This window comes from Scatophagus argus, chromosome 2 (genome assembly GCF_020382885.2).
Source record: "Scatophagus argus isolate fScaArg1 chromosome 2, fScaArg1.pri, whole genome shotgun sequence".
NCBI lineage: Eukaryota > Metazoa > Chordata > Actinopteri > Scatophagidae > Scatophagus > Scatophagus argus.
This window is the reverse complement of record NC_058494.1, coordinates 9,122,740-9,143,733: the sequence shown is the minus strand read 5'-3', so window position 1 is coordinate 9,143,733 and position 20,994 is coordinate 9,122,740. Positions and strand designations below refer to the sequence as shown.

The 20,994-nt window shown below is 41.2% G+C and overlaps 2 protein-coding genes across 4 annotated transcripts; one reads left to right on the top strand and one right to left on the bottom strand.

Annotated features, from left to right (window-relative positions):
• Window positions 1–6,008: 6,008 nt before the first annotated feature.
• On the bottom strand, window positions 6,009–7,458 carry si:dkey-27j5.5 (dexamethasone-induced Ras-related protein 1). Its single transcript, XM_046406900.1, has 2 exons — window positions 6,855–7,458; window positions 6,009–6,643 (listed from the first exon to the last, which is right to left on the bottom strand). Exons 1-2 carry the CDS (start codon window positions 7,456–7,458, stop codon window positions 6,099–6,101), a joined length of 1,149 nt encoding a protein of 382 aa, XP_046262856.1. The 3' UTR covers window positions 6,009–6,098.
• Window positions 7,363–20,967, top strand: LOC124068531 (mycbp associated protein). 3 transcript variants are annotated; one of them, XM_046406877.1, is made up of 20 exons: window positions 7,363–7,497; window positions 8,153–8,213; window positions 9,678–9,775; window positions 9,927–10,083; window positions 10,213–10,319; window positions 10,902–11,085; window positions 11,374–11,489; window positions 11,651–11,801; window positions 11,949–12,067; window positions 14,195–14,319; window positions 14,746–14,854; window positions 15,549–15,741; window positions 15,868–16,055; window positions 16,150–16,296; window positions 17,144–17,242; window positions 17,423–17,547; window positions 17,691–17,818; window positions 17,931–18,049; window positions 20,113–20,256; window positions 20,760–20,967. In XM_046406877.1, exons 1-20 carry the CDS (start codon window positions 7,468–7,470, stop codon window positions 20,889–20,891), a joined length of 2,532 nt encoding a protein of 843 aa, XP_046262833.1. In that variant the 5' UTR covers window positions 7,363–7,467; the 3' UTR covers window positions 20,892–20,967. The 3 variants fall into 3 exon arrangements, with proteins under 3 accessions (XP_046262833.1, XP_046262827.1, XP_046262843.1); XM_046406871.1 differs by having other exon boundaries at window positions 20,113–20,292; XM_046406887.1 differs by lacking the exon at window positions 7,363–7,497 and adding an exon at window positions 7,622–7,709 and having other exon boundaries at window positions 20,113–20,292.
• Window positions 20,968–20,994: the final 27 nt, after the last annotated feature.

Below are 20,994 nucleotides of genomic sequence, written 5' to 3'. Positions count from 1 at the left end.
GTTGTAGTGTTTTCCTCCATTGGACTTTGCCATGTTCTTTATCTTCTCCACAAGTTCTCTGACCTGGGCTGTCATTTGTCTCCTGTCATTGATGAATTTGTGATATCTTCCTCCACACTCACTCGTCAGTCTTTGTACATGTTTGCTCACTGTCACAAAGTATTCCATAGATTTACCCTTCAGCGAATCATTGTGTGTAAACACGACTATGGTATACATGGAGGAATCTGGGACAAAACTATCTTGGATCCACTTGACATCTGCGTTCTACTCTTCTGTGAATCTTGCCATAAATAAAGTCAAATACAGAGGTGTGTGTGTGTGTTGTTTACATGTAAAATTCTTTCCACTCATTTGTCAGGAATTATTGATAAAATCGTACTTCACTGGATTGATTTTAAAAATACTGAATGTGTGGTTGGATTCAGAATGTAACTATATTTGCTTTCGAGGTCATCAGAAGCTCTGATACTTTGTTAGCTTTAACTGAGCAACTTAAAACACTCGCACTCACTGAGCACCACCCTTCTCAGCTAACATCATAGCCGAAGCTAACTTTCATCATAAAAGTACACCAGCCAGTGTAATGTTAATCATCTACATACTGGACTGCATTATAGCATTAATTAACAGTAGTAATGAAGACATTTTGGCAGGTGTTATTGTAACTAGTCTCATAATGTTTTGGTTAAGGGCTCCATATCTTTTGTTCTTCTCTTATTACAAACCTGTAGTGTCACTTTTTAGTAATGAATTTTTGTTATATAATAATTTAATTTTATTTTTTACATGAAAATCCATGAACTGGTGAATGTGATAAATTCTGCGTGAGCTGGCATGGAATTGTCCTTGTTATGTACCTGTATAAAGTGTGTACCCTGTCTGCCCTCTAGTGGTCATCAGGAAGCATGGCAACATCTTCTAATAACACTGACAGGAACATGGAACATTCACCTTTCTCCTAGGTCAAAAAGTTGAATTTCGCATTTCATTTTGCATTGGAGTCTCTGCGTATACACACACATATATGTTAGACGGCTAGCATGTTGCCAGTGTTAGCTAAATATGCTGTTGAACATTTCACTTAGAATAAATGTATGAATGTAGTTGTAGAGTCATCAGTTAGCTCAATGGTTTCACACTGACTTCCTGTTAACTTCATCCTAAGGGATTAAAACTGCAGTTAGCAGTGGTCTGTAATTCACTGCAAAAATAAAACTTCTTCAACATACTCAAGCCATATTACTGACTGAAAACAAATGAGTATTTAACATAACAGGCATTTAACAAACACATCATAGACCACAGAGGCTCCCACAGAAAGGATTCTTCTTCTTCTTCTTCTTCTTCTTCTTCTTCTTCTTCTTCTTCTTCTTCTTCTTTTTCTTCTTCTTCTTCTTCTTCTTGCATTACTGCCACCTGCTATATCAAAATGTGGACCAGCTTTATAAGCTTGTTTCTTTCAGAATATTGAAATCAATTGACACTTAGGGTAACAGCCAGGGTTGCGTTACTGGTAATGGTAATAGGGACATAACTTTACAGACTTAATTGCATGCTTATAGCTACCTACTCACTTCTCCTTTTGGCCCTCTCCCATCACGGGAGTAGCTTTGTTGCTGGATCTCAGTCTTCAGAATATCCTTAAAGATTTACCCAGTAGTTCATCATTAGCTGCTTGCATTGAATATGAAGTGGCAGTTCACCCACCTCAACCTGAGGACTGGACAGTCATTTTGAAAGCACCACAATAAAGTCTCAAAGCTTGAGGCCCACTTCATCTGTCTCATATCAACTGTACGCTGTCCTGAGTCAGCCAGTCCTGAGCTGTGGGGGTGTGTTCCAGTTACTCATCTGTTTCTCATCACAGCACGAAACCCATGCTGAATAATTAACAAAAACACATGACTGAAGTGATAAAAATGCCTCAAAGAAATGCCTCAAAGAATGTCCCACCCCAGCAGAAATACCCACTCTGACATGCACGTGATTACCAAATAATATACATTCCTTACACAGATCAATTATAAGATCACTTCCTGAATACGTATCACATTCAGAAGATTTATTAATAATAAATTAAAGTTGTGGACTTTTTCAGAGCTGACAGAGCCTCTTAGATGAGTGATGAAACATCTTCAAGAATCTATGATCAAATCCTGTTGCCTTTACTCAAGTCAGTGTGGCTCACCTTCAACACGATAACCGAGAATCCTCACACACATTTTGAAGTCGTGCTAAAATCACACTTTATGAAATTGACAACAACTGAATATCAATGAATGCCTGCAGCTGGTCAGTCGTGCAAAATGTACAACAAAAAACGTTTTATTATAAAATATGTCCAGGGCCAGGATAGATAAGTTTTTCCTTGGGCAGACTTCAAAGAAACTCATTTGACCTCCTACACAGAGGGAAAGACAGCAGTAAGCAGGCGAAGTATTTACACCCCATCCCACAGCAGAGAACCCATCTCTTGTCTGTTCACTCCACTCATAGTCTTCACCCACTTTGAAATATTAACTATTCATCACTCTTGCATACCCATCACTGTTAAATGTAGCCTAACTGGCTTTTATCTGACAATAAACACGAGCTAAAGGCCGTCTAAAAATGAATTCATTAATTAAACAATAAAAGTAAATGTTGTAAAGTAACGTTGTTGAGCAGTTTTGTGAACGTGAGTGATTTCAGCTGTGTTGAATGACGTTATGGTTTTAATTAATCCTCATTTCTGTTACACATGAGAGTACGATTTTTGTAACGCTGTCTCAGAATTTCCTTTTCACGCCACTGATGTACTGTTATTATTCTTTCTTAACTAATGGGTGCGTTGTCTTTTACCACATTTGTATGTGTGTGTGTGTGTGTGTGTGTGTGTGCTTGTCCAATTGTTATCATTTCACATCTCTAGCATCTAACTGCGTGACAAGCCACCTGCCTCCCTTCGTCCTTATCTCCATGGCATGATGTCACTCCTGTTCCTGTGAATTACCAACTGATTGGACTGCTGACAAATGTAACTCCCCACACACTAGGTGTAGACATGCCCACATTCCCACTTCATGTTTAAAATCACAGAGTCAGGAAACAAGCTGCTGACAGTACCTGTGGATGTCCCGACCCTACAGGTTATGTGCGTTCAACATCACGAGGGCTGATATCATAATAGTGACATGGTGTTTATCTATTTGGAGACGAGCCTTGTCCCAGGTGGGACTTTTGCAAATGAGCCAGACAAGTCAAGTTTATCTGTATGTCCCTATAGGTGTCTCAGAGGGCTTTGCATAAAAGTCAGTTCCCAAAACAAGGAAAACTCCACAAGATGCCTTAGAACATCAGTGAAAAGAGAAAAAAGTTGTAGGTTATAAAAACTCAACGTGAGCTGTAAGTTAGGAAGAATACTATTGAGTCTACTATCTTCTATCAGTTTATGTTCCACATGAGCATCACATAATTCAGACCCTCCAAGCTCAGTTAGTTGACCAAAGTAAATGGCCTGTAAGTGGGTCAATGACAAAATGCAAAGCAGTGCTGTATGTATAGAGGGTTTCCAGTTGTGACTGAACAGTTGTTCCTGTGAAGGACAGGGCAGAGTGGAAAAACATCATCACGTTTCAGTTGTCCATGTTGATAAGAAAGCCTGTTATTCTGTGTATGTGTGTGTGTGTGTGTGTGTGCGTGCGTGCATCAGAAAAATAGACCTATGGACAGAACAACAAGAACATATGTGAATCCTCCTCACGTGCAAACAGAGGTAGGAGTATTTGTTCATAAGTGTTTGGCTGTACGTGTGTGTGTGTGTGTTTCTTTGTGTGTAGAGTGATTGCCTTGACAAAGAACAAGACGGCAAGTGTGGGTGCACGTGCAGTAATGTCAGTGGGGCCAGAAAGACGTGAAAATGGCCGCAGTTTCCTGCAATGTGAACTTCCCAGCACGCGACAGCAGAAAGGCAAAGTTCAGACGGTCTGAAAACTGAAGCCATCTCCGAACAGTCATCATAAACATTAACAATTACTAAACAATTCATTTCACCAAATAGAATTTAATTAAACATATTTTCAATTGCAAAGTATGCATCTTCCTATGTATGTTTGTCCTTTGAGGGTATCAAATTTGTTTTACTGTTATTAGTGATTGTTCAGTCAACTCCGTCTCAATTCAGAGATCACTGAATGCTGATTAAGCCTGAATATCCTCTACATATCCTTTCTTTTTTCTTCTTCTTTGCTACCTAACCAAACACTACATTCAAGGCCAAGAAGCATGTCATTATCTAGTGGGTTTACAGGTTACATTAAAAGCCTGATTAATGACAAGTACATCCACTGTGTTGGGTTTTTCATCGTGTAGCAGTTTATCCTGGATGCTGTGACGGTTTGTAATTAGCTAGTAGGTAATGCCAGAGGGTGGCATACTAGAAATGAGAAGCCTGTTTTTCTTTTGCCTCTATCTGAAATGGAAGACCCATTGTTTCAAAAATACCAAAAAATCTGAGTGGTAAACTTGACACTGTTGACAATGAATACTGCTTAACCCATGTGTAGATGGCAAGACTGAACTGAGTCATGACTAAGCAGGGCTTACACAAGTAATGTACAATGATCAATGTTAACATGAAATATATGTTTATCTTGGGGCAGAGGATCAATGAGTTTATATGTTTGGTCCAGTGTAATTGATGTTTGGGGAAGGACTTTGACTGCTGTTGATGATTATACATTTTATTAATCCACCAAATTTTAAGTGGATATTAGCTTGATTTTTCCCTACATGCATTAGGAGGGGTTATTTTTATTCAGAAAATAGGTTTTGGATGTGGTCTCCAGATGTCTGAGGCTGTGCATGACCTCAGCACAGACATTGTTCTGAGGCTTTCAGGTGTCATGACTCACATGTCCACAGCACACATCCTTACTGTGGTGCCCAATTAGAGCCATCTGAGTGGAGAAACTGCTCCCACATGTTTTCGTTTTTGAGGAAAATACACAAAGGAGCTGGGCATTAATGTGGTGTAATTATCACATTTGATGCGTTAAGAAAGGATAGGAGAGTTGGCACTTTTATTACTACTTTTAGGTGACACCGTGGGAAGGGTGCTTTTAGTCCATTTATGACTGCGCACAAGAAGCTGTGTCATTTTATTTTGCACGTTACAAAATGAGTACACAGGAGGAAAAAAATGCTTGCAGATAGGGATCATGCAAGGTAAAATGTAAACATCCTGTAAAAGTGATCTGTTTTCTGCTGCACAAATCATTCTTGAGATGAACACAAAAGCAGTGTCCATGGAAACCTGTTTCCTACAGTCTGTGATGATAAAACAATTACAGAGCTCAGCTCGAGGAGCAAACGACCTTCACCTCGCAACGCACACACCTCAAAAACACCCAGCTTATTCACAACTAAGACATGGATGTGTGCAGGGCGTCTTTGTTATTATCATCGAGTGATTAAGCTGTATCAACTTTGCATCTTTTATTTCTCACACACACACTTTTGGAGATACCCTTTGCCTGTTACAAAGGCAACAGGTCAGCATTTATCATGTGGACTCATAGCTGATGTGCATGAGGGGCCCACAGAGTGACAGGCCTATCTGACACCACATTTATGTAGAGTAGGATGGGAAGGTATGTGTCAGGAGGAAACCCTGGCTTTAATCTGGTTATGTGTGGGATTCAGGCTCTGGACCTCTGGCAATCACGACTCCCTGCATAACACACACTCACACAAACACACACGCATGTGCACACAGGAAGATTACAAAAGAGTGGGCGAGAGAAGGAGTTGCTATCTAATAGATTTCTGAATATAAGTTATGCAACAGTCATACAATAATCAAATGATCAAGTTCCTGACTCAACATCCTCCCACTTTCTCACTCACAGCCATGTGAATAGGTAGCACACACACACAGATAGATAGATAGATAGATAGAAGCAAGCCATTATGATATTAAAAATATTTTATTTTCATTACATCATCTCAAGTCCATGTAATTGGATAATGATAATACATTGTCCTGAAAGGAATACAGATTTATATTCGTTGTTTTATTCGCTCTGTAACACCAGGTCTCATAGTCTAGATGTCTCTCACTGTATCTGACATTTTTCCACTGCTTTGCCGGCCTTTCTTGCCGAATGTAGCCCAGTCACTTGTCGGAGATCCGTGCTAAAACTCGGCCGACGGGCCAGCGGATACAGGGCGCCACAGGGATCATCGCGTCCCGGCGTCTGGCTCCCCTTACCTGGCACACGGCCTGTCCGCAATGCCTGGTATGAACGGAGGGAGACTTTGCGGTGCTGAGACGGCCCAGTTTCAGTCGGAAGCCCGCCTCGCTTTGCCAAAGTTTCGAAAACTTTCTCTAGATTCGTGCTGTCCTTTGCAGACGTCTCAAAATAGGCGCAGTCATCACCGAGGGCTCGCAGCACCTCTGCCTTCGATACTTCTCTCTCAGTCTCCAGCAGATCCACCTTGTTGGCGCAGACTACGAGGGGAACGTGCAGCTGTGCACACTGCTCTGGCACAGGGAATTTGGTGAGCTTGGATTTAGCAGCCAGAATTTCCTTTCGCAGGGCGCAAACCTCTTGGAAAGAGCTCCGGTCATCAAGGCTAAATACTAGAAGAAAAATGTCCCCTGCAAAAAAATTACAACGAACAAGAAATCAATTATTTTCCTCTAATCGTTGTTTTTAAGAATATTAATGCACTCTTGGACACAAATAATTTAGTATAGTATTTACGCATGCACCCATCACATGCACTGATTCTTTGTTTCTGGACAAATAAAATTGACAAAAATTTCTAAGTTTTTGCAGAACAAAGATTAGGACTGAATCAGTACGCACCAGTGAGGATAGACAACCGCCGCTTTGCTGGGAAATCCCTTTCCCTGGACGCGTCAAGGATGTCAATTTGGTACGCCTCTCCGCGGATACGAAACAGTTTCCTGAGGAAATCCTCAGAGGTGGGATTGTACTCCTCCACAAACCCGTCCCGAAGGTATCTTCTCAGGATGGAGGTCTTGCCGACCCTTGGCGCACCAAGAACCACGATGCGTTTGCAGTTCTGTGGCTTGGTGGAGTAAAGGGGGTCTTGGCCAATGTGGCGCTGCCGGGTCTGACCGTGGAGAACCAGAGATGCCAGCTGATCCAGAGGCGATCTCTTGCAAGGATGGCTGCCATTGGTTGCCAGTTGCCTTACGGTTGCCTCTGCGCGCGTCTTCTTTTCTTGCTTCCATTGAGACGTGGCCACTTTAAGTAACCCCAAGCCTGCTTTAAGTCCTGACGAACTCAGGTGCTGCGACGCGTTTTTGTAAGCCAGTAATACTTTGGAGGACTGTCCGTCCATACTGCCACGAAACTGGGGAGCATCGATGGAGGAGCAGTTGCGCTGGTGTGAAACAGGGATGGAGGTGGTCTGTGCGCCAGAGGACATGCTGCTCATTTCCATCGTTGTGAGATGGTTTCGCCCGTGGTTCCGCGCAACAAAGTGGGCACAGTCTGTGATCTGACGTTTTATAGTCCAACTCAAGCTTGCCTTCGGCTGATGTCAGCTGTCTTTATATAGCAAAGGCTATCCTGAACCCCGTGGTTGAACCGCGTCATACTGATTGGCAGAGGGGGTTGTTGTGTTCTTCAGGAGAACACCGTGTTTTGAGGAAACCTGATGTTGGCTGTCGTGTGAGCATAGACCATATTGTGGTATACATGGCTATAATTCTAAACTTACTGTAGGTTACACTAGTTACAAAAAATATTTATCTACTTTTGCATGTATAACATAGAAGTTTTCTTCCTTGATTTTGTACTGTCTCAGACGTACAATATACAGAGTTCATGAAATATGTTAAATTAAGCCTGTATTCTAATTTAATAATAAGCTATAATAACAGAATTTATAATATATTTAGGCCTATTTTTTTCTCTTGCTTTCACCCTGTTCCATTTATTTTCTTGATCACGTAGGCTCCCATCTTATGCATGATTTACTTGCTTATTTATTCATATGGAGAGAAAGAAAGAAAGACTGTTCTTCGCTCTGTGGTTTTGAAGCGTCCGTTGCCATGGTTACGCGTAGAGGAAACTGAAGTACTGAGCTAGCTTGGTTAGCACTGCTAACTATCTGACTCTTGTTTTAACGGCAGTTAGACCAAATGAGGCGCACCGAGTCACCGAAGACAGAATTTCGGCCTACAAGTCATTCAGGTCAGCTACACTTTGTGCGTCTCTCTTTCACCGCTGTCTGTGTCTCGCCCGTCGACCTGCTGTCTGTAGGCGCAGCGTTTGCGGAACTGTCCAAACCCACGCCTGTACGAAACCTTAGCTCTTTTTATACAGTAGTGTAACTAACATCAGTTTATCATAGTACAAAGGGCTTTCCCACAGTGTAGAAATGCTGTTAGACGCCCTACATTCAAATTGTTAATTATCTGAATGTTCACTGGGTTCGATCAACATATATATAAAATATTTTTTTTTTTTCAGGCCTGATACCGCAACAGATCAGTTATCAAGGAGAACTATCCGTATAAAAAGTTTAGTTAGAATAACCACTGATAGAATGTACAGTAACAGAGTACATTATACTAAGTACTATTTTGAGGAGCTTGTACTTTACTTGAAGATTTCCATTTTCTGCTACTTCATAGCTCTACTAATCTACATTTTGGGCTCAAATATGTTTCTTTTTTCGCCACTACATTTCATAAGTTTAGTTGCTAGTTACTTTGCAGTTTCAGTATTATTATATGTTACTACTACTTTAAATAATAATTTTTTGTATCTAATTTTATTGGCAATAAAAAAACGTACAAAAAATACACAGATAAGAATTATTGGAAAAGTTAAGAATAATGCATCCAATTGTAGACCAGGCAGATAATCAATCCATATGTTAATCTGCAGACGAAGTAGTAGTGATTTAATAATAATAAATATAGTGTCAGTGGAATAAAAAGTATAGCATTCCTCTCTGAAATGCAACTGGTGCAGAAGTCTAAAGTAATATAACAAATACCTCAAAATTGCATTTGAGTAAACATACTTGCTTGCATTCCATTGCCGTTTTTATAGTGTGAGAGCGAGAGTGGGAAGCACTTAGTCAGTGCAGATGCCTTAAATGGGGAGGGACAAGTGCAAAAAATCTTGGTCAGAAAGTAGGTCAGCATGACTGGATTTTGATGGCTTTATTAGCAAAATAAATAGACATATAAAAGCACTGCGCAATTTTCCTCAAGGGCCAGTGGTATATCTTGCCTGCAGCAAAGAAAAGGACTTATCTGAATAACTGTGAGTCTGTGAAGGAAAATATGGCGGAAGCAAAGTGAAACACTTTCAAAAGCCAAGGACTACTAATTGTCATTGTGGCCATGGTAACTAAAATGAGGGTGAGCTGGATAGAGAAAAATGAACAGAATTGCATAACCATGTTAGTGTTCCAGGGTACTTTCATTGTCTCTGCATGTGAGTGAGAGAGACGGCGAGAGAGCACTGATGTACTATGTGCACAATCAGAACCTCTTTTCATTTTAAAACATTAAAATCACTCAGAAACAATGTGATTCATTATAATCTCTGTGTGTGGACATTACAGAGACAGGTAGACTATATTCTTTGAGCACCGTAGTGCTAAGTGTGGTAAAATTTAACACTTTCTCTCTTCTCCTCCAGAGAACAAGAACTTAAAAATATCAGCAAAGTTGTACATGTCGGGTGATGACCAGTCCAAAACCTCCTCTCGTAAAGATGACCCACGAGACCTTAATAAAGTAAACCCACTTCATCCATATGTAGTTTTTAGCATTAGTTGGAAAATTACTTTCCCTCCCAGATGAAATGCAAATCATGTGTGTGTGGAATCAAGGTACTTTAATTTTAAAACAGTTGTATATGTAACTGAGTATGTGATTATGCCCGCAGTTTTGTATACCAAGGCCACCCAAGGGCCATCAAAAACCAGTGCTCATGGCTTGTGTGCATAAGACACAGCCAGCGGATGAAGTTAGAAATGCTGTGCGAAGGGCAGTGTCTCATCCAGTGAACCTGGACGCAGACAATCAACCTCTGGACTACACAGGTTAGTGGTATTGCTTTGACTTGTGGATAATAACATACTGCTATATTCTGAGATGTTATCCTAGTCATAATATGCATTATTAAGGATAAAACTGCTATTTTGTTCCTGTCCATATTCTTTTCTTTTCAGGGATGGAAGGGCTTCGGTTTGATGACCAAGGCCTGGTTCTTCCACACAGTATCCTGGGTAGTTTAGATGATTTCAGAAATTATCTGGAGGCCAAAGGAGAGACAGAGGTACATTCAGAACAAATACAATGGGAACAAGGATAATGTTCAAAGAAAAAAAATTATTATTCTTTACATACATTATCTAAAATAATCAAACCCCAAATAGTCCATGTACACTATACAGACAGAAGTTTTGGGACACCTGACCATTACACCAATGACATTGCATTCTAAATACACATTTTAAATACACGTTTTACCTGCCATAACAGCTTCCACTCTTCCGTGAAGGCTTTCCACAAGATTTTGGAGTTTCTGTGGGAATTTTTGCCCATTCATTCAGTAGAGCTTTTGTGAGGTCAGTCATTATGGACTTTGCTTTGTGCACTGGGAGACAGTTATGCTGGAATAGAAAAGGGCCTTCCCCAAACTGTTGCCACAAAGTTGGAAGCATAGCATTGTCCAAAATGTTTTGGTATGCTGAAGCATTAAGATTTCCCTTCACTGGAAATAAGAGGCCAAGCCCAACCCCTGAAAGACAGCCACATATCAAGCTTGAATTCAATAATAATAATAAGAGGTTTACGCCTAGTACTTTAGGCTATATGGTGTAATTTTGCTGTGTTCTATGCTCTCTCCACCATCCAGTTGGTCAAGCGAATACCAAAATCACAGAAAGATCCTCCATCTGAGGCCCCAGGGAGGCATCACTCTGAATCTGAGGATAATGGGTGTGGCTTTCGCTCAGGCTACAGCAACACTCAGGGTAATGCCCTGCAGCACTGGCAAACACATATGACTCAACGCAGACGGCAGCAGGGCTTCTTATCAGGTGAGCTGGTGAAATAGTACCATTATTGTTATTAGATCCTTAATATGTGTACAAGGAACATGTGAGAGAAGCCACAACAAACTCATGTCCCTGCTTTAACAATACACCAGAAAAACAAAGGGCTTTATATTATTAAATAAAAACATACCTGAATCTAAATGAACTGTCACACATGCCTAATCTCGGGTTTCTCATTTTAACCAAATTAAAGAGCAAGATATTTGTTGATTTCCAAACAATTATTTGATTTGAAGTAGTCATTAATGTCTCCTCTATTTCTATCTAAAGACTTGCTCAACAGGCCAGTCGAAAACCTGCTGATGAACCAAGATAACCATTTCAGACAAACTCAGGAGCAGAGGGAAATTCTAAACCAAGTCATGCCACTCATCCATTCTGGATATGTATGCCACACATCTGCTTTGCCTGATCCACTGTGTCTTTAGTCTGTCAGACTTGTATCTCATGTTTGTTGCAGTTCTGCAATCACTAAAAACTTTAAAACTCAGTTATCATTTCCTCTGTAGCATCTTCAGTCATGTGTGTCTTTACCCCAATGTCTTAGGGCCACCGTGTTGGCAGCGAGTTTTGGAGTCTCCCCCAGCGTTATGGAGATGAAATGAGTGGCATCACAGCCACTCTTACTCAGACAGAGCAGGGCAGGCGGGAACCTGTCACACATGTAGCCCAACCACAAAGCATACGGCAGGAAGCAGGTGCACACAGACACACAGTACGCCATGTCTTTAAATGTATTCCCTTCAGCCTGTTCCTTCTGATAGTGCCGTCACTTGAAACCTAGTGGTGCTACTCTCAACTGAGCATAACTGTATTTTCTCTATGGAAAATGTTTCATTCCGTAGGAATAATTTGTTTTGAGACTCTGCGTCCAGCCTCTTGGACTTGGGACCAGGATGAACACCTGTTGTACCAGTGCCAGGAGCTCAAAGAGGTGCTACAGGATATGGACATTTACAAACCGGTAACACAAGCGTGCAAACCAGAAAAATAAATGTAGCTGGTCCTCTTTACCTTTGCTCCCTATGTTTTGGTGTCAAACTCACACCATTTCATAACAAGTTGTGGAAATGTAAACGGTTGAAAACGATAAAAGCTTTGACTGAAACTTGGACCAATAAACAGGCCAAGCCAAGTGCAGCTACATCAGTATCAGCATATAAATTGGCCTATAGGTAGCTTAATAGCAACAGAGTCGAGCTGCCGCAGATAATGTATGTCTTAGTTGAGTGCACAAAATGTTACTTTCAGTTTTGTTTTCTAGGAGCAAAGTATCCCACTCGACTGAGTTATGACTCTGAGTATATATTATATTTGACTCAAATTGGGCTGTAAGCCTTTTTTTAAATCCAAACTGCTTCAGTGTGCTGTATCTCACAGCCAGAGTTGCAGTTCCATCTGTGTTCATGAGCTGGCCAAATCAGTGGTCCACATTACATCAACTTTTCCCTTGTAGTCAGAGCACTGGCATCTGTACCTGTCACTTCACCTCCATGTGCACTTCCTTTGCAATTCTTCTGTGCCTTCCCAGGAGGCACATGACAGTCTGAATGCGTCTAATCTCACCTAAAGCCACAATTCAAATCACATTTTATTCACGTTAGATTTTTTTTTTCTGTTGTCTCAAACAATGACAAGCACTTAATTTCATATGCACAGCACAGATCCAGATTGTGCATCATTTGTTGTTGCACAAACCACTTGTTGTCCAACCACGCATCCCACTGAAGCTGCTCACACCCTCAGGACACTCTGTCTCTAGCTGCTCGAGCTGCTAGCTGCTCATGACCAGCCTGTATCTTCACAAACTTGAGCACACTGTTCTTGGTTTTCCTTACAAGGAACAAACTGCAGCACATGGGCAAAGCAGACAAGATGTACTTGCATGCCCAGACAAGTAAAGATATACATGCAAGTAGACGGACATAAACACAGACACATAATTGCTAATATTCTGTTGTGTCAATGTTTGATGGTATATTTTACTGCCTTCAAAACATATACATGCACAATGATATTAATGAAGCTCTGGAGATCTTCCTTGAACACTCATGTCTGTTCACATACTATGCTGACAAAGAGACGGTACAATTATGAAATCGGGAGCGTGTCCAGTCATAGAATAGTGTGTTGAGATCTGTGAGGTAACAGAGTCCAAGAAAAGGGACCAAACGTGCCTTGCTGCTTTCTGTGCATTACAATGACTCTATCAGTAGGGGCAGGAAGCTCTGGAGGGTAAACACTTAGTCAAATGCGCACAGCCAGTTCCCACTTAATCCCATTAACACTTTAAGTAACAGGTGCTGATTATGATACAATTTATTCAAATTATATCTTTTGTTCTATCCCACTATTTCTCCCATTTTCATTCTTTCTTTCACACACACACACACACACACACACACACACACACACACAAACACACACCGGTGACATAACAGTAAATGGTAGCAGTGTGTTCTGTCGTGCTAGTGGCTAATGTGAGTCTGAGGTGATCTGAAGTACCTTCTAACTAACACACAGAGACAGATTGTCCTGCCAGCAGCTTACTTGTCTATGGCTTTGTGACATACTGTGTCTAAAGGGAAAGAGATGATGATGATGGGGATGGGGAGGCATTATCAAAACAGAAAAGAAGAGAGAGGATGGTAAGTAGTAAGGGGGGGAGGAGAGAGAAAGCGGTGAAAAGAAGCCTCCAGTGTTACCTACAAAAGCAGACAATTCTGAACCACTGGAGGATGGGGAGGACAACAGATCGTATTTGTGTTATTTATTTCACTCGGCCCAGTACATAATTTGGTGACAGGCCACTGTTCTGAATGATAAGTTATTTCAGAGAACTTTTAGAAGTGTAATATTTTTAGGAAAAGGACGTAAAGCAATTACAGTAAAATGTAGCACAAATATGAATGTAAATATTATAATAATATAATATTTCTCAACAGTGTGTTCAACAACACCCCATCCTGTCATGTTGAAGGTTCATTACCTGGTTTTGTCTTCTCCGGGACACTTTGTGGACATGAGTGGCTAGGACATATGACCTGACCTCTTCCTTCAAAACCACTGCTCTATGTCACTTTGCTTACAGGACATTGACAGACTGGAGGTGATTGGCTCCAGTAAGCCATCCCCTTTTGTCACAGTGTGTTGTAGTCCCTTAATAGAGGAGGAAGAAGAGGAGAAGGAGCACAAGGAGATGAAGAATGAGAACCTGTGAGAAAAAGCTCTTTGCTCTGCTTTACTGATTTATTAGATATTTGCCATACTTCAAAAGACCAACTTTTTCTAAACTCAATGAGTCAAAATCAGGCCGACAAAGCTGGAGAAATAAATTCTAAACTTTTCATTTATGTAGGACTCAGTGCATTAAAGTTAATTGTCCCAACATGTGCAATAAACTCATGTCAGGAAAGCTGTCCCTGCCTACTACTGGTCTTTACACTTTGTGATCCATTTGAGAGTACCTTCCTTAAGCCTGAAAGTCAGTCAAGAAATACTTAAACTCAGAGAAGTCTGGTTTTCAGCTTGTGGGCTGTGTCCTTTGAAGGATTCAAACTCTGATCTATGACACAACTATGACTAACATACTCAGTTCCTAACCGTCTGACTCATGGACTGCTGTCTCATTGTCTCCCATAGTGATCCACTGGCACAGTATGATAATGTTCAGTCAGATGCTCTGCTTATTCCTGCCTTGAGGTTCTGTGGTCAACTTGCTACCTGGACTGGAAACTCTAATACTAACCAGGTACTGACTGCCCTTTAAGCTTGGCAAGTATGAATTCCCCAAGCCAGGTAGATTCGCAAAAATTCGTGTCTACCTGCTGTCCTGATAAATTCACTATAATTTCCAATGTCACAAACACTGTTTTCATCAGTCTACCACGAATCACACTTTTCCCAGTTAAGTTCTACCAAAAACTAGGACGCCAAAATAAGCAGACACTCAGCTGTAAAGTTAGCAATTAGTCTTTACATACAGAATAAACATATACACCATTTTAAAAAAGTCTCTTAATGAAGTTGACTAAATACAAAAATTCTCTTGGGAACTAACTACTCCAGATTGATTCAGGTAGGACACACAACAAAACATACAGAGACAGGTAGGGGAGAGGGAGGAAATGAGAGAAGCACAAGGAAAAAAACATGATTCTAACATTTCTGGAGTTGCATTAAAATTCCCTGAAGCTGTCCCTTCACAGTAAAAGCCTGCCTGTAATGGGATGAATGGGACACAGAGCAGCATATTAAGACTTAGGCATTATTTATAGATAGAGCCAAACAAGCATATACACACAGTCTGTTTTTTACAAGTGACATTTTCCACATTTGTGTCTGTATCTTGTAGCAAATATCTCCACACACATATTCAAACATATGACTAAATGATATTGCTTTGATTTGTGACACTCTTTTGCTTTCCAACACTCACTGATAAGGGAGAAGTAGGAATCAGTGCCACAATAATATTTGAGGCCCTGACTGGAGAAACTGCCTCATCTCACCTGGAGCTGCAAAATGACGGCAGTACAGCCATCTTCTACAGCTGGCAGCAGCTTCTCATGCCTAGCAACTTTCCTAATCTGCGATCACAAACAAAGAATCCCTGCTTCTACTTCAACTCCTCCTCTGGTACAAGCAAACATACTGGCCCCACTCTTCTGTCATACGATGTTTGTCCCTGTGTCAGCCCTTCGTGCCATGTTTTTCATACAGTACTCAACCCTGCTTTCCATTTTGCTTCCTCTCCCATTCAAGGTGTGATCCTTCCAGGTCACACACAGCAGATGGAGTTCATATTTAAGTCAGAGGAGCCCGGCATTAAAACTGAACTGTGGCAGCTGAACACCCACCCAGTGCTGCTGCAAGGAGCCTCCATGCAGGTCACGCTGAGGGGAGTGGCTCTGTATCAGGACAAAACGGCAGACCAGAGGCTTTTCATAGAGGTGGTGTACACTTAAACTGTGTCTGGTTTTCAAGGTTTTCAACAGAAACTCATACGTGTTTTTGGTTTTCTTTCTGTTGTGTTTGCACAAGCAGACAAAACTGGAGAACATAGTATTAGGAAAACTGTGTCGGTCGATTGTGCATGAGGTTCTGCAGGGTGTCCAAACCCCAGAGAGACCCAGTTCTCCTGCAGAACTTTACATCACTGAGGAGCAAGAGTTTTTGAGGAGAAACCCTAAGGTAAATCCTGCAGGTGCAAGCAATTTGATTGATGCATCAAACACACACTGATCAGTGAAGTTGTAGGTAAATTTTTACCATTTGTACAAAACCAAACCATTTTGTACAAAATCACGTTAGGGTTTGTACACAACATAAATATAATCAGCACTGCCTACAGAAAATGATCCTATAAATTTGCAAGTTTGTTTAGTTTGATACACTTTGGTCATCATACATCATATATCTCTGGTGTATCAGACATCTCTTTGTTCATGTTTAATTCAGTCTGAATCATAGTCACACCACCTCATTCAGTGTGAGATGACCCATTAATGGACACATTCATCGTGTTGTTCTTTTTGACTTTCTTACTAACTGTGGGCAAGAGCAAGATCAGCCCTTATAACTGCCCCATCTCTCATCATTTTATGACGAGTCCCTATTCATTTTGTACTCCACACTTACATTACTGCCATAATAATTCATGATAGCTCATTAACTAATAACAGTCGACATGGGATTGAACGACTTGAAACAACATTTGTAACCAAATATTAAGAGTGATGTATTATCTCTCATTATAGGTCATCTAACCCGTAATTGGGATGAATGGGAGACTTTGCCTTACAAAGTCACATCTGTCATTACCAGATATTAGGATGATTACAGCTTTCTTGGCTGTTCACATTGGCACATTTTGCACACATGTTTCTCCTCTTCCCCTGAGTAGTGAATAAAAATGCATCACCGTTGTTAGAGTAGGATAACTGGCTATTATTATACTGTAATGTGACAGTAATTTCTGTTAATGGTATTGTTCTGGTTACATGTTTATACTTTCATTACTGCTCTATAATTGTTTCAGTTGCAGTACCTTGATGAGCCAGTGGAGGACCTAAAGAGACTGTGGCAAGAAATGAATCCGGGACGCTCCTGGGACCTTTCTGTTGATACACTCCAACAGGTGGAGACATTATGTAGTGTTACAGTACATAATAGCTCTTCAGACAGTACATGAAATAGTAAATCAACAGACTGATTCACTTAGTAGGTTATAGTCTCTTCAAATGCACCGTGTACCAATTTTATACCATGCTGATGCATCAGAGACGTAACATATTAGTCCATTCAATCCCTACTTAAGGTTGTGCTGTCTCTGCCCGATCAAGAGTCTGCTCAGGAGAAGAGGCTGGCCCGGCTCAACTCTGTGCTCCTGCAGCTTTCTGAACCTTCTGAATTGAAACACCATCTAACAGCAGCAGCTATAGGGTGATGCATCAACACACATGAGCCATGTAGTATATTGATCACAGCCTCTTGGCTGTCTCATACACACACCCTTGCACCACACCTGTTTGAGTGTGTGTATATGACACAGCCAAACTTATGCTGGTGCATGGTGCCCCCTGCAGGCAGCAGCTGTGGAGGAAACTGCTGGACATGATGGTTATTGAGGCCATCAGGCTCAGAAACCTGCTGGGCCTTCCAGAGAGAGACACATGGATTGGCAAAATGGAAGAATCCCAAATCTCTGAAACTGGTGAGACTCAGAGACTTTCATACACACACGGACACACATGCACACACACACACACACACACTCTGGAAGATATTCAATTCATGCTGCTTACTACTGTGGTATTACATCACAGATATGGCTGACAACAGAGATGCAGGAGCAGCAGGAGCTGCTGCTAAAGAGGAGAGGAGTGGTGCAAGGTCCAGATTTAAAGATGTTAACAAGCCAACAACTACTGAAAAATCCATGGAGGTGAGGGGAAATAAGGCAGATGTGTTTTTTTGCCACTTGCTGGCAGCAAATTCAAAAGTGTTTTATCTGTGAGTATGAATGAAGTAACATGTTTTGCAAAGATATGACACATCACTTCAGCTGACTTTCAGCTGAGCCAACTGTGAGCCAGTGTTACCACTTCAAACAAGCTGTCAGTTCATCATTCATTCTTCTGCCCTCGCAAAACAACGCAGCTTTTATGTTCTTGTCACTATTGACTGCCTCACCACAAGCCGGCCCGCTGCCTGGCTGTCAGTGATGCATGTACCTGCAATATTTTGTTCTATAGGTTAGTTTTCTGGGAAAAAAATCAGTGTGTTTTCTGAATTCTGTTCTCAAGAAGCTTTGTTTGCTCTGTCCATTGGATCTCAGTTTAATTTGCCACCTGCGCCACCAATGTAACTGTCTAACCAATATTTTTAGTGTTCATGACTAATTCATGCACATTTGTGAGAATGTGTGTGTCCTTTGGTGTGTATGTGTGCGTGCCATGCTAACCATCTGATATGTAGTGTTAACCCAGCCATCCCACATTCAGTCCTCCCCCTGAACATAGAAAGCTGTAGCACCCATCCTGCGTTCTGTGCCCAGAGAATAGTAATATAATATAATTGGCAATATAATATGGTAGTGGCCATAAATGTTTTTGAAGTGTTACTAGTCTGGTGAGATAACTAGCAAAAAATGCCTCTTAGTAGCACCCATTCAATAGAATGCAGATGATTGTTTTGCCTGCATCCTTGCTCATTATACCCAGCCACTTTACATTGTCCTATTTACTCAATTCGACTAACTTTTCATTGCCAGCACAGGGACTGAGAATGTTAACGAGGATGCTGACTGTATTGTTCTCAGATATTCAAGATGCTGTGTCTTGGTGGCTCAGTAAAACCCACATTAACGCTCTTGGTGTGAATCTGGCCCGTTACATGTTTCCACTGTCAGCTATCAAAGACAAAAAAAAAAGATATAATATTAAATTTAAAAATAGACTAGAGACACAGTCTTGTTTGTGAGACTGTACATTTTGCTGAGTGATCTTCTTCTCTCTGTGATGGCTGAGTCATAGGTAAGGTACAGTCTTATTACTCACAGGGTACCATGGTAACAGACCACTGCGTGAAAATGTGCACCTGTCCTCCAATTGTGTGCCCAGGGTGTGAGTTAATAGCACCCGGACCAGTCCAAGCCATCTGCGATCCATGCACACACACAGCTATATGTTTAACTCAAACAGCACAGGATATCATTAAATAGCACACAAGCTTTAGGATCTAAATTGAATATATAATATTTAATGTTCACACTGATAAGCATAGATGTTTTTTTTTCTTTTTTTCTCAGTTGCTCAACAGTCTGGGGTCTCTGTCTGGTCGTCATAGTTTGCACTTCATAATGTGCCAAACATTTTCAGTGGGAGACGGGACTGGACTGCAGGCGCACCAGTCCAGTACCTGCACTCTTTTACTATGAAGTCACACTGTTGTAACATGTGAATGTAGCTTGGCAGGGACTTGCTGGAATAAGCAGTGACGTCCCTGAGCAAGATGTCATCTGAATGGCAGCACATGTTGCTCCAAAACCTGTATGAACCTTTCAGCATTAATTGTGCCTTCACAGATGTGAAAGTTACCCATTCCAGGGGCACTAACACACCCACATACATCACAGGTGCTGCGTTTTGTATTTTGCGCTGGTAGCAATCAGGATGGTTCTTTTCCTCTTTAGTCTGGAGGAGACAAAGTTTATGATTTCCAAAATCAATTTGAAACGTGGAGTCGTCAGACCACAGCAGTCTTTTTCTCTGTGTGTCAGTCCATCTCAGATGAGTTGTTCTGTTTTCACAATCACATTTGTGGACACACAGTTTTTTTCTGGACATGTGAGTGGCACACACATGCAACCACTTTTGTCAGCAAACTTAGTCTAGAAGTTCAACCCTTGTGCATGCTTAGTGGAAAAACCCACTTTCATTCATAGCCCATTCACATCTGTCTCTCATCTAACTCTGTCTGATTTATATCTGTCCATTCTGTGTACAGGATGCCAGAAAAAAGGGGAAAAGAAGGGATGAAGCAGGGAAACGCACTAGAGAAAAGCAAGGGCAGGAATCAACCTCACTGACTGACACCCGTCCAGAGGGCATTAGTCAGCGTCCTCCTGAGGACCAAAGTGTAGAGCTGGAGGTGATGGACATTAACACAAGGCTCCTACACAAAAAGGCAGGTCTTTTTATGAGCATTTTCTTCCACAGGGGGGCACACACACACACATAGTTCAGTATAATAAGTAGTACTCAACCTGTGAACAGTGACAAAACATCTGCTTTGGTTCTGAAAGAGTTTGCCAAAGACTGATAAAATCACCCTGATGATTTAATCAGAGGTTATCTCATGTTGGACTTGAGACTTAAAAAGCTGCCTAACAAACTGTTGGCATGAAGTGAAATGGGGGTGTGGGCTGTCTAAAGACACTATCCAAATGGCAATATGAGAAATGTAGGATCCTCTGTTTCTGGACCTTGATCCACACTAGAGATTATGTGTCACGATGTCAGCGTCTGCTGCTTTGTTCTGACCATTTGTTTTTAAAGATTGTCTCATGTGAATCCTCTGCACTAAGTCTCTCAAGTACTGTTCAGGGTCTTCCAGGTGTGAATACATTAATGTTTATCTAATCTATCTGGCAGGTTTATGCTCTGTTGGAGGAGCTGGTGGACAGCTTGTGTGACCTGATGGATGATCTTAATGAGGGATGTGAACAGGACACACACACACATGAAAGGCACACACAGGAGATCACTGAATATATACAATATTAAATGTAATAAAATGTGTCACCTGTTTTTATTCTTCACTTTGTTGCAAAATCAATAAACCTTTTGTCCTTCTGACACAATGGATCTGGACTAACATTCGTTCTGC

What these genes read in the sequence shown, in the direction of transcription:
- si:dkey-27j5.5 (XM_046406900.1), bottom strand. Translation starts at nt 7,458, where the DNA reads ATGGAAATGAGCAGCATGTCCTCTGGCGCACAGACCACCTCCATCCCT. An exon ending in GCGGTTGTCTATCCTCACTG is followed by an intron (nt 6,644 to 6,854) that starts GTGCGTACTGAT and finishes ATTTTTTTGCAG; the next exon opens with GGGACATTTTTCTTCTAGTA.
- LOC124068531 (XM_046406871.1), top strand. Translation starts at nt 7,468, where the DNA reads ATGGTTTCGCCCGTGGTTCCGCGCAACAAA. An exon ending in AGGCCAAAGGAGAGACAGAG is followed by an intron (nt 10,320 to 10,901) that starts GTACATTCAGAA and finishes TCCACCATCCAG; the next exon opens with TTGGTCAAGCGAATACCAAA. An exon ending in GAAACTCTAATACTAACCAG is followed by an intron (nt 14,855 to 15,548) that starts GTACTGACTGCC and finishes CTCACTGATAAG; the next exon opens with GGAGAAGTAGGAATCAGTGC.